At 38.2% G+C, this 15,394-nt stretch overlaps 1 protein-coding gene across 4 annotated transcripts in view; it reads left to right on the top strand.

Annotated features, from left to right (window-relative positions):
• The first annotated feature begins 2,126 nt into the window (after positions 1-2,126).
• Positions 2,127-15,394, top strand: part of LOC133540099 (asparagine synthetase [glutamine-hydrolyzing]-like) — a 102,499-nt gene continuing 89,231 nt past the window's right edge. For 3 of the 4 annotated variants that reach the window (XR_009803557.1, XM_061882597.1, XM_061882596.1), the window contains exons 1-2: positions 4,611-4,977; positions 12,486-12,593. Coding sequence is in view for 3 of the 4 variants with exons in the window: in XM_061882597.1 (XP_061738581.1) it covers positions 4,963-4,977; positions 12,486-12,593 (123 nt within the window). In the remaining variant the exon portion in view is untranslated. Of the gene's footprint in view, positions 2,251-4,610; positions 4,978-12,485; positions 12,594-15,394 lie in introns of those variants that run through there. The other variant, XM_061882598.1, reaches the window with a different exon arrangement.

Raw genomic sequence — 15,394 nt, 5'->3', positions numbered from 1 at the left:
ATATATCAATCAATGTTTACTTATACAGCCCTAAATCACTAGTGTCTCAAAGGGCTGCACAAACCACTACGACATCCTCGGTAGGCCCACATAAGGGCAAGGAAAACTCACACCCAGTGGAACGTCAGTGACAATGATAACTATGAGAACCTTGGAGAGGAGGAAAGCAATGGATGTCGAGCGGGTCCAACATGATACTGTGAAAGTTCGATCCATAATGGATCCAACACAGTCGCGAGAGTCCAGTCCAAAGCGGATCCAACACAGCAGCGAGAGTCCCGTTCACAGCGGAGCCAGAAGGAAACCATCCCAAGCGGAGGCGGATCAGCAGCGCAGAGATGTCCCCAGCCGATACACAGGCGAGCAGTACATGGCCACCGGATCGGACCGGACTCACTCCACAAGGGAGAGTGGGACATAGAAGAAAAAGAAAAGAAACGGCAGATCAACTGGTCTAAAAAGGGAGTCTATTTGAAGGCTAGAGTATACAAATGAGTTTTAAGGTGAGACTTAAATGCTTCTACTGAGGTGGCATCTCGAACTGTTACCGGGAGGGCATTCCAGAGTACTGGAGCCCGAACGGAAAACGCTCTATAGCCTGCAGACTTTTTTGGGGCTTTGGGAATCACTAATAAGCCGGAGTCCTTTGAACGCAAATTTCTTGCCGGGACATATGGTACAATACAATCGGCAAGATAGGCTGGAGCTAGACCGTGTAGTATTTTATACGTAAGTAGTAAAACCTTAAAGTCACATCTTAAGTGCACAGGAAGCCAGTGCAGGTGAGCCAGTATAGGTATATATGTATGTATATATGTATATAAAGGTATATACAGTATAGGTATATATGTATGTATATAAAGGTATATACAGTATAGGTATATATGTATATAAAGGTATATACAGTATAGGTATATATGTATATAAAGGTATATATAGTATATGTATGTATGTATGTATATATGTATATAAAGGTATATGCAGTATAGGTATATATGTATATAAAGGTATATACAGTATAGGTATATATGTATATAAAGGTATATACAGTATAGGTATATATGTGTGTATATATGTATATAAAGATATATTCAGTACAGGCGTAATGTGATCAAACTTTCTTGTTCTTGTCAAAAGTCTAGCAACCGCATTTTGTACCAACTGTAATCTTTTAATGCTAGACATGGGGAGACCCGAAAATAATACGTTACAGTAATCGAGACGAGACGTAACAAACGCATGGATAATGATCTCGGCGTCTTTAGTGGACAAAATGGAGCGAATTTTAGCGATATTACGGAGATGAAAGAAGGCCGTTTTAGTAACGCTTTTAATGTGTGACTCAAAGGAGAGAGTTGGGTCAAAGATAACACCCAGATTCTTTACCGTGTCGCCTTGTTTAATTGTTTGGTTGTCAAATGTTAGAGTTGTATCATTAAATAGAGTTCGGTGTCTAGCAGGACCGATAATCAGCATTTCCGTTTTTTTGGCGTTGAGTTGCAAAAAGTTAGCGGACATCCATTGTTTAATTTCATTAAGACACGCCTCCAGCTGACTACAATCCGGCGTGTTGGTCAGCTTTAGGGGCATGTAGAGTTGGGTGTCATCAGCATAACAGTGAAAGCTAACACATATATATGTATATATACATGTGTGTGTGTATATATATATGTGTGTATATATATATGTATATGTATATATGTGTGTGTGTATATATATGTATATATATATATATGTGTGTGTGTGTATATGTATATATATGTGTGTTTGTATATGTATATATATATATATGTGTGTGTGTATATTTGTATATATATGTGTATGTATATATATATATATATATATGAATTGATTAACGTGGACCCCGACTTAAACAAGTTGAAAAACTTATTCGGGTGTTACCATTTAGTGGTCAATTGTATGGAATATGTACTGTACTGTGCAATCTACTAATAAAAGTATCAATCAATCAATATGTACATGTATATATGTATGCAGGGTTTCCCGCACATTCATTTATTTGTGGCGGCCCGCTACAAATAGATTTTTCTGCTTCTGACCCGCTCATAAAAGCAATGGGACTCTGTCTGTGAATGCAGCTTGTAGTTACAACTCCGGTGCAGTAGGTGGCGGTAGCCTACTATGCATTGTAACTCCGCCAATTGCACTTAATTCAACTGGTGGGTCAGAAGAAGACATGACGATGACGAAGTGAAGGAATAATGGACCGACGGGATCAAAAATACCAAGGTAAGACTTCTTAGCAAACAAGTTCAAAAATAGTCCGAACCTGTGCAATGTGCAGCACCGACTCGGATTTTCTTCATTTTTATTTTCGGGGCAGATGCACGCAGTAACAGTCACCTGTTACCATACCGACGAGCTAACGTGTGCAGGTTATAATCCTTTTGTCAATTAACACACCTGGAGACGGTGCTTCAGATACTGCATTAATACTGAAAGCTCAATTGTGCAGTGTCTACTGCAGCATGTCAATGCAATTAAAATAATACAATCTGAGTCAACCAGCTGTTAAAATGTTGTCCAGGTTAATGTTTTAGCCATTAAAGGCCCTTCATTTTAAGATTCAGGCATGTGATTTGTCCTTTTTAAAGTCGGAATTCCGTCTTTTTTAATCTCTGGGGAAATAAAAAGTAAACGATGTCGGTTCTTGAGAGAAAGAACGCTTTCACTCAAATAAAAATAATAATGAAAAATAATTTCAAATAATTTCAAATAAAAAAATATTTTTCAGTGTTTTATATGCAAATATTTCGTTTTTATTAAAGTTTTTGTTCTTATTTTTTACAACTAAAGACACGTTTGCTGGGAGCGTCCTGTCCGGGTTTGGTGACGTCATGTTAATCAACTTCCGGTTGTCGTTACCTCAATATCGATCGATCGATCATTCTGTCTTTAGTTCACAGGTCTACTGCGTCATGTGGCTTTAATGTGTGCAGTTTAATGTCCTAATTTCGGACACAGTTATGTGGTTATAATTACTCATATTGGGGTATGTCGTTATTTATCGGAGAAAGACGTTTATGTATTGTTTTAGTGTTAGCATTTAAGCTAGCTAGTGCCGGTCCGTCAGTTTCAATCAATCAATCAATCAATGTTTACTTATATAGCCCTAAATCACTAGTGTCTCAAAGTGCTGCACAAACCACTACGACATCCTCGGTAGGCCCACATAAGGGCAAGGAAAACTCACACCCAGTGGGACGTCGGTGACAATGATGACTATGAGAACATGATACTGTGAAAGATCAATCCATAATGGATCCAACACAGTCGCGAGAGTCCAGTCCAAAGCGGATCCAACACAGCAGCGAGAGTCCCGTTCACAGCGGAGCCAGCAGGAAACCATTCCAAGAGGAGGCTGATCAGCAGCGCAGAGATGTCCCCAGCCGATACACAGGCGAGCAGTACATGGCCACCGGATCGGACCGGACTCCCTCCACCAAGGAGAGTGGGACATAGAAGAAAAAGAAAAGAAACGGCAGATCAACTGGTCTAAAAAGGGAGTCTATTTAAAGGCTAGAGCATACAAATGAGTTTTAAGGTGAGACTTAAATGCTTCTACTGAGGTAGCATCTCGAACTGTTACCGGGAGGGCATTCCAGAGTACTGGAGCCCGAAATGAAAAAGCTCCACAGCCCGCAGACTTTTTTTGGGCTTTGGGGATCACTAATAAGCCGGAGTCCTTTGAACGCAGATTTCTTGCCGGGACATATGGTACAATACAATCGGCAAGATAGGATGGAGCTAGACCGTGTAGTATTTTATACGTAAGTAGTAAAACCTTAAAGTCACATCTTAAGTGCACAGGAAGCCAGTGCAGGTGAGCCAGTACAGGCGTAATGTGATCAAACTTTCTTGTTCTTGTCAAAAGTCTAGCAGCCACATTTTGTACCAACTGTAATCTTTTAATGCTAGACATGGGGAGACCCGAAAATAATACGTTACAGTAATCGAGGCGAGACGTAACAAACGCATGGATAATGATCTCGGCGTCTTTAGTGGACAGAATGGAGCGAATTTTAGCGATATTGCGGAGATGAAAGAAGGCCGTTTTAGTAACGCTTTTAATGTGTGCCTCAAAGGAGAGAGTTGGGTCGAAGATAATACCCAGATTCTTTACCGTGTCGCCCTGTTTAATTGTTTGGTTGTCAAATGTTAGAGTTGTATTATTAAATAGAGTTCGGTGTCTAGCAGGACCGATAATCAGCATTTCCGTTTTTTTGGCGTTGAGTTGCAAAAAGTTAGCGGACATCCATTGTTTAATTTCATTAAGACACGCCTCCAGCTGACTACAATCCGGCGTGTTGGTCAGCTTTAGGGGCATGTAGAGTTGGGTGTCATCAGCATAACAGTGAAAGCTAACACCGTATTTGCGTATGATGTCACCTAGCGGCAGCATGTAGATGCTGAAGAGTGCAGGGCCAAGGACCGAACCCTGGGGAACTCCACACGTTACCTTAACGTAGTCCGAGATAAGATAAGATAAGAGTTAAACCAAGACAGGGCTAAGTCTGACATACCAATTCGTGTTTTGATACGTTCTAATAAAATATTATGATCGACAGTATCGAAAGCAGCGTTTGGACAACTTTTATTGATATATAATTGGAATTCTTCTGTGTTATCAATCACGGTTTTACAATAATTTCACGGTCTATTATTATAATTTAATTGTTTCATCTTTAGTGAACACTCTTACTTTTGAAACCGTTTACTTTGAAAGTTTCACTTCCGTTTCCGTTTTTATGCGCGTTGCTGTTAACTTCCCTGCCACTTTAAAACTATTTGAGGCAATATTGGCTTCTACATTTCTGTCTTTTTAAAAGAAGTGAACTGAAGTAATGCTGTAAATAAACTGTAGATAATAACACCGATCAATGTGGATGTGAAATGAACACAAGATGTAAATATGAGTGACTGAACCATATTCAGTGATTCATGAGGATAATTGGGGTATGTATGTTCTATTAATGATGTTTTCATGTCTTTGAATACTAAAATATTTTCTTCAAATGGTGCTGTCTTTGTTAATTTTAGCATGTTAAATTGGTGAAAAACCTGGACCAGACCCCCGGAAATATTTTCAGTCTTTTTCATTGTGGTCAAATCACATGTCTGATTAGCAGAGGTGGGTAGAGTAGCTAGAAATTGTACTCAAGTAAGAGTACTGTTACTTTTAGAGATGTATTACTCAAGTAAAAGTAAGGAGTAGTCACCCAAATATTTACTTGATTAAAAGTAAAAAGTATGTTGTGAAAAAACTACTCAAGTACTGAGTAACTGATGAGTAACCTGTTCGTTTAATGATGACGGCAACAAATAATGCACAAAAACATAAAAATAGCAATGAGCAAATTTGTGGCCAAGAATATCTCTTAAGCAACTAAAACAATAATATATATTAAATAATAATATATTAAAATAAAAAAAAATAAGGCAAATTGAGCCACAATAACTTAACAGCACCATAGGCTCAGTAGGCATTTATTGATTGATTGATTGATTGAAACTTTTATTAGTAGATTGCACAGTACAGTACATATTCCGTACAATTGACCACTAAATGGTAACACCCCAATAAGTTTTTCAATGTTAATCAATTACTTAATAAATGACCAAGTCGAGGTGATCTACCTCATATATACATACACACATATATCTATATACAGTATATCATTTATAGTTATTTATTTTGCCGTTTTTGTTGACATGTTAAAGGTGTTTTAATGAATATACATGCATGTTTAACATATAGATTCCTATCTTTCATGAAGACAAGAATATAAGTTGGTGTATTACCTGATTCTGATGACTTGCATTGATTGGAATCAGACAGTATAGTGCTGATAATGTCCACATTTTCAAATGGAGGAGAAAAAAAAGTTCCTCTTTTCTGTCTAATACCACATGAAAGTCGTTGGTTTTTGGCATCTTATTTGTCCAGCTTCCATATTCGTTTTTATACACTTTACAAGAAATACATTGGCGGCAAACTCCGTAGCTTGCTAGCTTGTTTGCGCTGGTTTTCGGAGACTCTTATTTTGTTAGGGCAGGCACGATGGAGCGGCACTTTTATTGTGAAGACAGGAACTGTGCGATCAGTCTTTAGGCTTTTGACGGGAAGTACGGTTGAAATAAAAAGTGTATTTTTTCCTTTACACTTTTGATTGATTGATTGAAACTTCTATTAGTAGATTGCACAGTACAGTACATATTCCGTACAATTGACCACTAAATGGTAACACCCCTATAAGTTTTTAAACTTTTTTAGGTCGGATTCAACGTGTGTTTGATTGGTCCGACGTCACCAGTGACTGCATTTGATTGGTGAAACTCAGGCATGCGTAGATCCTACTTTGAATGCGTGTCTGACAAAATCAAAACAAAAAAAGCGTGCATTAACAGATCGATTAAAAAAAAAGTAGCGAGTAACGACCTGATTGTAGACAAATGTAGCGGAGTAAAAGTAGCATTTCTTCTCTACAAATATACTCAAGTAAAAGTAAAAGTATGTTGCATAAAAACTACTCTTAGAAGTAAAATTTATCCCAAAAGTTACTTGAGTATATGTAGCGCGTTACTACCCACCTCTGCTGATTAATACTGAAAGCTCAATTGTGCACTGGCCACTGCAGCATGTGAATGCAATGAAAAGAAAAAAATCTGCGCCAACCAGCTGTTAAAATGTTGTCCAAGTTAATGTTTTAGCCATTAAAGGCCCTTCATTTCAAGATTGTGATCGGGCTTTAAATAGGTGGCTTTACCTGTTCAGATGGGTGTAACTGCTACTGGTCAAATAAGGTCAAATAGCATTTAATTTTACATGTATGCAATGCCATTTAAATGTAATTATAGATAATAATAATAATAATAATAATAAATACTATGTCGTGTTGCAAATAGTCAACAGGAAGGATTTTAGTCAGATATAAGCCATGAGCACTACACAGCCAGAAAAAAACCCAGGCAGGACAAGTAAAAATATTGGGGCAAGTAGAAAAAACAAAGGGTGCAAAGTCTGCAGGCAGTAGGAAACACATGGTTAAGTGTAGGGAGCTTTTATCTTTTATAAGATTATATATTTTTGGTAAGAACCACAATTAATAAATATATTTCAGTGAATAACTAATTGTTCAAATCTGTATATTAAGTGTTGTAATTATCAATCAATCAATGTTTATTTATATAGCCCCAAATCACAAATGTCTCAAAGGACTGCACAAATCATTACGACTACAACATCCTCGGAAGAACCCACAAAAGGGCAAGGAAAACTCACACCCAGTGGGCAGGGAGAATTCACATCCAGTGGGACGCCAGTGACAATGCTGACTATGAGAAACCTTGGAGAGGACCTCAGATGTGGGCAACCCCCCCCCCTCTAGGGGACCGAAAGCAATGGATGTCGAGCGGGTCTAACATGATACTGTGAAAGTTCAATCCATAGTGGCTCCAACACAGCCGCGAGAGTTCAGTTCAAAGCGGATCCAAGACAGCAGCGAGAGTCCCGTCCACAGGAAACCATCTCAAGCGGAGGCGGATCAGCAGCGTAGATGTGTCCCCAATCGATACAGGCGAGCGGTCCATCCTGCGTCCCGACGAGCGGTCCGTCCTGGGTCTCGACTCTGGACAGCCAGTACTTCATCCATGGTTATCGGACCGGACCCCCTCCACAAGGGAGGGGGGGACATAGGAGAAAGAAAAGAAGTGGCAGATCAACTGGTCTAAAAAGGAGGTCTATTTAAAGGCTAGAGTATACAGATGAGTTTTAAGGTGAGACTTTAATGCTTCTACTGAGGTAGCATCTCCAACTGTTACCGGGAGGGCATTCCAGAGTACTGGAGCCCGAACGGAAAACGCTCTATAGCCCGCAGACTTTTTTTGGGCTCTAGGAATCACTAATAAGCCGGAGTCTTTTGAAGGCAGATTTCTTGCCGGGACATATGGTACAATACAATCGGCAAGATAGGATGGAGCTAGACCGTGTAGTATTTTATACGTAAGTAGTAAAACCTTAAAGTCGCATCTTAAGTGCACAGGAAGCCAGTGCAGGTGAGCCAGTATAGGTATATATGTATGTATATATGTATATAAAGGTATATACAGTATAGGTATATATGTATGTATGTATATATGTATATAAAGTTATATACAGTATAGGTATATATGTATGTATATAAAGGTATATACTGTATAGGTATATATGTATGTATATATGTATATAAAGGTATATACAGTATAGGTATATATGTATGTATATATGTATATAAAGTTATATACAGTATAGGTATATATGTATGTATATAAAGGTATATACTGTATAGGTATATATGTATGTATATATGTATATAAAGGTATATACTGTATAGGTATATATGTATGTATATATGTATATAAAGGTATATACAGTACAGGCGTAATATGATCAAACTTTCTTGTTCTTGTCAAAAGTCTAGCAGCCGCATTTTGTACCAACTGTAATCTTTTAATGCTAGACATGGGGAGACCCGAAAATAATACGTTACAGTAATCGAGACGAGACGTAACAAACGCATGGATAATGATCTCGGCGTCATTAGTGGACAAAATGGAGCGAATTTTAGCGATATTACGGAGATGAAAGAAGGCCGTTTTAGTAACGCTTTTAATGTGTGACTCAAAGGAGAGAGTTGGGTCGAAGATAATACCCAGATTTTATTATATTCCAACTTTAAAAAAATCTAGCTGTCAACACTGAATATTGCATTGTTGCATTTCTTTTCCCACTTTATGAACTTACATTCATATTTTGTTGAAGTATTATTCAATAAATACAATAAATAAGTACAACATATCACGATATACGTGTTTTATATTGTTCGATATTAATAATTATTGGTGTTTTTTTATGACCTATGGCTATGGTAAATTAAGACCAGAAGAAAAATATATTAAATAGAGATGTCCGATAATGTCTTTTTTGCTGATATCCCGATATTGTCCAACTTTTAATTACCGATTCCGATATCAACCGATACCGATGTATACATTCGTGGAATGAACACATTATTATGCCTAATTTTGTTGTGATGCCCCGCTGGATGCATTAAACAATGTAACAAGGTTTTCCAAAATAAATCAACTCAAGTTATGGAAAAAAATGCCTGCATGGCACTGCCATATTTATTATTGAAGTCACAAAGTGCATTATTATTTTTAACATGCGTCAAAACAGCAGCTTGGAATTTGCAATTTGGGACATGATCTCCCTGAGAGAGCATGAAGAGGTTGAGGTGGGTGGGGTTGGTGGAGTTAGTGCTGCAAGGGTTTCTGAGTATTTGTTCTGTTGTGTTTATGTTGTGTTACGGTGCGGATGTTCTCCCGAAATGTCTTTTGTCATTCTTGTTTGGTGTGGGTTCACAGTGTGGCGCATATTTGTAACAGTGTTAGACGGCGTGGCGCAGTGGGAGAGTTTGCCGTGCGCAACCCGAGTGTCCGTAGTTCAATCCCCACCTAGTACCAACCTCGTCACGTCCGTTGTGTCCTTGAGCAAGACACTTCAGCCTTGCTCCTGATGGGTGCTGGTTAGCGCCTTTCATGGCAGCTCCCTCCATCAGTGTGTGAATGTGTGTGTGAATGGGTAAATGTGGAAGTAGTGTCAAAGCGCTTTGAGTACCTTGAAGGTAGAAAAGCGCTATACAAGTACAACCCATTTATTTATTTATTTAAATATAACAGTATTTATAAAGGATTTTTGAATTGTTGCTATTTTTTAGAATATTTAAAAAAAAAATCTCACGTACCCCTTGGCATACCTTCAAGTACCCCCAGGGGTACGCGTACCCCCATTTGAGAACCACTGCCCTAGTATATACAATATTATAAAACAAGTCATTGTATTTCATTTAGGACTATTTAATATCTTCATTTATCCAATCCAATACACTTTATTTATATAGCACATTTAAACAACAATAACGTTTCCAAAGTGCTGCACATCCATCCATCCATCCATTTTCTACCGCTTATTCCCTTTTGGGGTGGCGGGGGGCGCTGGCGCCTATCTCAGCTACAATCGGGCGGAAGGCGGGGTACACCCTGGACAAGTCGCCACCTCATCGCAGGGCCAACACAGATAGACAGACAACATTCACACTCACACACTAGGGACCATTTAGTGTTGCCAATCAACCTATCCCCAGGTGCATGTCTTTGGAAGTGGAAGGGTCCTATCCCCAGGTGCATGTCTTTGGAGGTGGGAGAGGCCTTTTCCCAGGTGCATGTTTTTGGAGGCGGGAGGGGCCTATCCCCAGGTGCATGTCTTTGGAGGTGGGAGGGGCCTATCCCCAGGTGCATGTCTTTGGAGGTGGGAAGGGCCTATCTCCGGGTGCATGTCTTTGGAGGTGGGCGGGGTCTATCCCCGGGTGCATGTCTTTGGAGGTGGGCGGGGTCTATTCCCGGGTGCATGTCTTTGGAGGTGGGAGGGGCCTATCTACTGGTGCATGTCTTTGGAGGTGGGCAGGGTCTATCCCCAGGTGCATGTTTTTGGAGGCGGGAGGGGCCTATCCCCAGGTGCATGTCTTTGGAGGTGGGGGGGCCTATCCCTAGGTGCATGTCTTATGAGGTAGGCGGTGTCTATCCCCAGGTGCATGTCTTTGGAGGCGGGAGGGGCCTATCCCCAGGTGCATGTCTTATGAGGTAGGCGGTGTCTATCCCCAGGGGCATGTCTTTGGAGGCGGGAGGGGCCTATCCCCAGGTGCATGTCTTATGAGGTGGGCGGTGTCTATCCCCAGGTGCATGTTTTCGGAGGTGGGAGGGGCCTATCCCCAGGTGCATGTCTTTGGAGGTGGGAGGGGCCTATCCCCAGGTGCATGTCTTTGGAGGCGGGAGGAAGCCGGAGTACCCGGACGGAACTCACGCAGTCATGGGGAGAACATGCAAACTCCACACAGAAAGATCCCGAGCCCGGGATTGAACCCAGGACTGCTCAGGACCTTCATATCGTGAGGCAGACGCACTAACCCCTCCACCGTGCTTCCCGCTTATATAACTTAATAGTGCACAATCAACTTTCAAAAAAACAAACGAAAAAACATCACTGTTAAATAAAATTTAAATAACAAATTGAACGCCTCTTTTCTATCTGCTGCCTTCTGAGGTAACTATCAACCTTAACTTTTTCCAAAATTTGAAAATAAAGTAACAATGAGTGTCAGGTTCAAACACTGATTACATCTATTAAACAGACAAGAAGCAAGGAATCATGCAGACAAAGTTCAATTTAGCTCATGAGGAGAACGCATGGAGCTGAACACTTAGTCACCGTCTCGCCCTACGCTCTAAGGTTCAGCTCCCACGTCCCTCTTTTATTCTTATCTTCGTACCATAGTCAACATCACCGAGGCCGCCTCTAAAAGGAGTGGTCACATATATTATGCAAAGCAGGCCTAGGACGCACAGTACGTGGCGGAATGGGCTGGGGGCTGCACATCTTCGTTGAGGTCCTTGAAGTCTCAGTCTCGTCTGCGTGCTGTCATCTTATGTTTGTTGAGGTCTTTGAAGTCCTTGTCTGTTAGCGGGCTAAAACAAAGATAACATCCCTCAGACAAGAAGTTTTGTCCTTGCATACATTAGAAAAAGTCTAAACTTGTTTTTAACTTTATTTATACTTTATTTTATTTTCCATGTCTAAACATTTTTACATTTAACTTTATTTTAAATTTTTTACTTTTCAAAACTGTATCCTACAAGCCCAAACTTTATTTATACTTATTTATTTTAGTTTACATTTCCAAACTTCTTTTTTGTTCATTTGAGTTCATTCTATATGACCACCCTTTTTTTTTTTTTTACTTAATTTTACTTTTATTGAATTTTACATGTTTTAACTATTTTACTTGTCCAAACTTTTTCTTAAAAACTTCATTTTAAATGTCCAAAGTTAGTGAAGCGTTCATAAAATAAAGAATGGAGGCAACTTTGATGCAATTTGTAGAATAAAGATGATAAAAACAATCAATGTGCCTGGAAAAAAAACCTTCACACCTCAGCTTTGTGTTCTTGCTGACAAAACTAATTGCTTTCGTAGCTAATAGAATAATAGCTCATTCATAATTCATATTTTTGCCAAGAGTCAGTAAAAATTGGCCCCTTTTGCTCCACTTTGGAGACCACAGCCCAGTTTCACATTCTGAGCATAAGTAGATGAATGTGGTTGAAATGAATCCACAATAATCCAGTTATTTGCAATTTGACATGAATTTTTGTATCACCAACAAAGTCATGTTTGGAAGATAAATTAAATGAAGCAAGTGCACTTGATGCAAAAGTGCACTGGAAACTGAATCTTGAAAATGCATGAGCACATCTCCAACTAACTATTTTAATTATATCAAGTCACTTACTGTTAATTCTGCTAATGTTTATCTCAGACTTCATTTCTCTTGCATCCACTCATTAATGCTCTTTTGTTCTTTTTGCAGACAATGTTTGAGGACGTTAGCGGTTTTGGAGCCTGGCACAGAAGATGGTGCGTCCTGCCAGGGTACTGCATCTCCTACTGGACCTACCCCGATGACGAAAGGCGCAAGGTAAACAAATATAATAATCATAATAATAATAATAACCCATAATACCCCGGTGATGAAATGTGCAAGGTGAACAAAGCAAAATATACTCAAAATTAAAATATAAGTAAAATCCTAATTTAAATCACAACATCCTGGTTTACAAAAAGTATTGTAGTTGTTTTGAATTATACTTGTTGTTTACTATAAATATTCACGTTGTTTATAAAGTGTACTTGTTGTACACAAAAAGTAACGTAGTTGTTTTGAAGTATACTTCTTTACAAAAAGCATAGTGGTTATTTTAAAGTATACAAGTTTATGAAAAATATTGTAGTTGTTTTGAAGTATACTTGTCTACAAAAAGTATCGCAGTTGTTTTAAAGTATACTTGTTTACTTTAAAACAACCAAATTACTTATTGCAGTATTGCAGTTGTTCTAAAGTATACTTGTTTACTTTAAAACAACCAAATTACTTTTTGTAAACAAGTATACTTCAAAACAACTAATATATTTTTCATAAACAAGTATACTTCAAAACAACTACATTACTATTTGTAAACAGTATTGTAGTTGTTTAAAACAACTGCAATACTTTGTGCATATTTTAAAACTACAATACTTCTTGTGAACAAGTATACTTAAAAACAACTACAATACTTTTTGTATATTTTAAAACTACAATACTTGTTAACAACAAGTATACTTAAAAACAACTACAATACTTTTTGTATATTTTAAAACTACAATACTTCTTGTGAACAACAAGTATTGTAGTTTTAAAATATACAAAAAGTATTGTAGTTTTTTTTAAGTATACTTGTTCACAAGAAGTATTGTAGTTTTAAAATATACAAAAAGTATTGTAGTTTTTTTTATGTATACATGTTGTTCACGAGAAGTATTGTAGTTTTAAAATATGCACAAAGTATTAAAAACAACTACAATACTTTTTGTATATTTTAAAACTACAATACTTCTTGTGAACAACAAGTATACTTCAAAACAACTACAATACTTTTTGTATATTTTAAAACTACAATACTTCTTGTGAACAACAAGTATACTTCAAAACAACTACAATACTTTTTGTATATTTTAAAACTACAATACTTGTTGTTCACAAGAAGTATTGTAGTTTTAAAATATGCACAAAGTATTAAAAACAACTACAATACTTTTTGTATATTTTAAAAGTATACTTTTTGTTCACAAGAAGTATTTTTGTTGTTTTATAGTATACTGAGTTGCATCCCAAGAACACCATACCTACTGTGAAGCATGGGGGTGGAAACATCATGCTTTGGGGCTGTTTTTCTGCTAAGGGGACAGGACGATTGATCCGTGTTAAGGAAAGAATGAATGGGGCCATGTATCGGGAGATTTTGAGCCAAAACCTCCTTCCATCAGTGAGAGCTTTTGAATGGTTGACCAAATATTTATTTCCCACCATAATTTACAAATAAATTATTTAAAATTCCTACAATGTAAATTCCTGGATTTTTTTTCCACATTCTGTCTCTCACAGTTGAAGTGTACCTATGATGAAAATTACAGACCTCTGTCATCATTTTAAGCGGGAGAACTTGCACAATCGCTGGCTGACTAAATACTTTTTCGCCCCACTGTATATATATATATATATATTAGGGCTGGGCAACGATTAAAAAATGTAATCGAAGTTAATCACACTATTTCTCCGATTAATCGCGATTAACTGCATTGTATACGCAAAGCCCAATAATGAATTCCAAAGTAGTGTGTAGTGCACCTTTATTGGAATATTCTCCCACATGAACAAAAGCGCCAAAACATTTGTTGTGCAAACACAATTTAAATCAGTCCTTGTTAAACAGTAGCAGTTAAATAGCATATTTTATGAAAATCAACTCCAAAAATGTAAATACAAACATTTAAGCTTATTGCCACTGCCAGGGTATTTAAGTTATCCTGTTTTGTTATGGAAAATAAATATAATCTACATACAAATCTCTGAGCCACAATCATAACATCTGAACAGGCAATTTCTGAGGAAACAGCAGAAACATTTTTTTCATCAGGGATCTTATGTTTAAAAAACCTATATTATAGGTAGTGGGGCTGTTTTAGGGAATTTTTGATCAAATTATCCGTAGTAGCAATATTAATAATGTTGTGTTTATTCTGTGTAGTGCACTTAAAATAATTATGACCATATCTAGGAATTGATATGATGGGAATTTTCCGATTGTTTGCTTGGTGCTTTGATAAACTGAAGGCATCATATACATGGTACTATATGTGATGTTATGAGCCAGGGAAATAAAGAACTACCCTACCCAGCATGCAACAGGAGTGAGGAGCATGCGCGGTAGCCCGGTATAGGTTGTGTCGCCATGACGGCATCTTGTATGTTGTGATATGCACGCTCTGAAAGCAAACGTTAAGAACTCAGCCAACACTCCCTCGTCTGCATTATTCATAAATAGACAGACAACACATATACTCCGCTGCTTCACAGGCCGCTGGATGTAGCCGGCAAAGTATTCCCATGCTAGCTAGCCGGTCTAGCGAGCACGCGTCATTCAGTCCGAAACGGCCCGATCTATCCACATCCAGAATTGTCTGGGGGTCGTAAGTGATCCCGGAGTGACCACGCTGTAAGCCAGCCATGAAATTTGCAGAATTGTCCGGTATTTTTGCCAAATGTTCCATCTTTACCAAGAGCTCCTCGACGCCGAAGCCCGTCCAGGCACCGCCATCTTTATAAGAAAAGACGTTAACAAAATAAAAGCATGTAAACAACATATGCAAATGTGCGATAAAATAATTGTCGGCGTTAAT

The sequence above is a fragment of the Nerophis ophidion genome, linkage group LG21 (genome assembly GCF_033978795.1).
Source record: "Nerophis ophidion isolate RoL-2023_Sa linkage group LG21, RoL_Noph_v1.0, whole genome shotgun sequence".
Classification (NCBI taxonomy): Eukaryota; Metazoa; Chordata; class Actinopteri; order Syngnathiformes; family Syngnathidae; genus Nerophis; species Nerophis ophidion.
The sequence above is the reverse complement of the archived record's forward strand: the minus strand, read 5'-3'. Positions and strand labels throughout refer to the sequence as shown.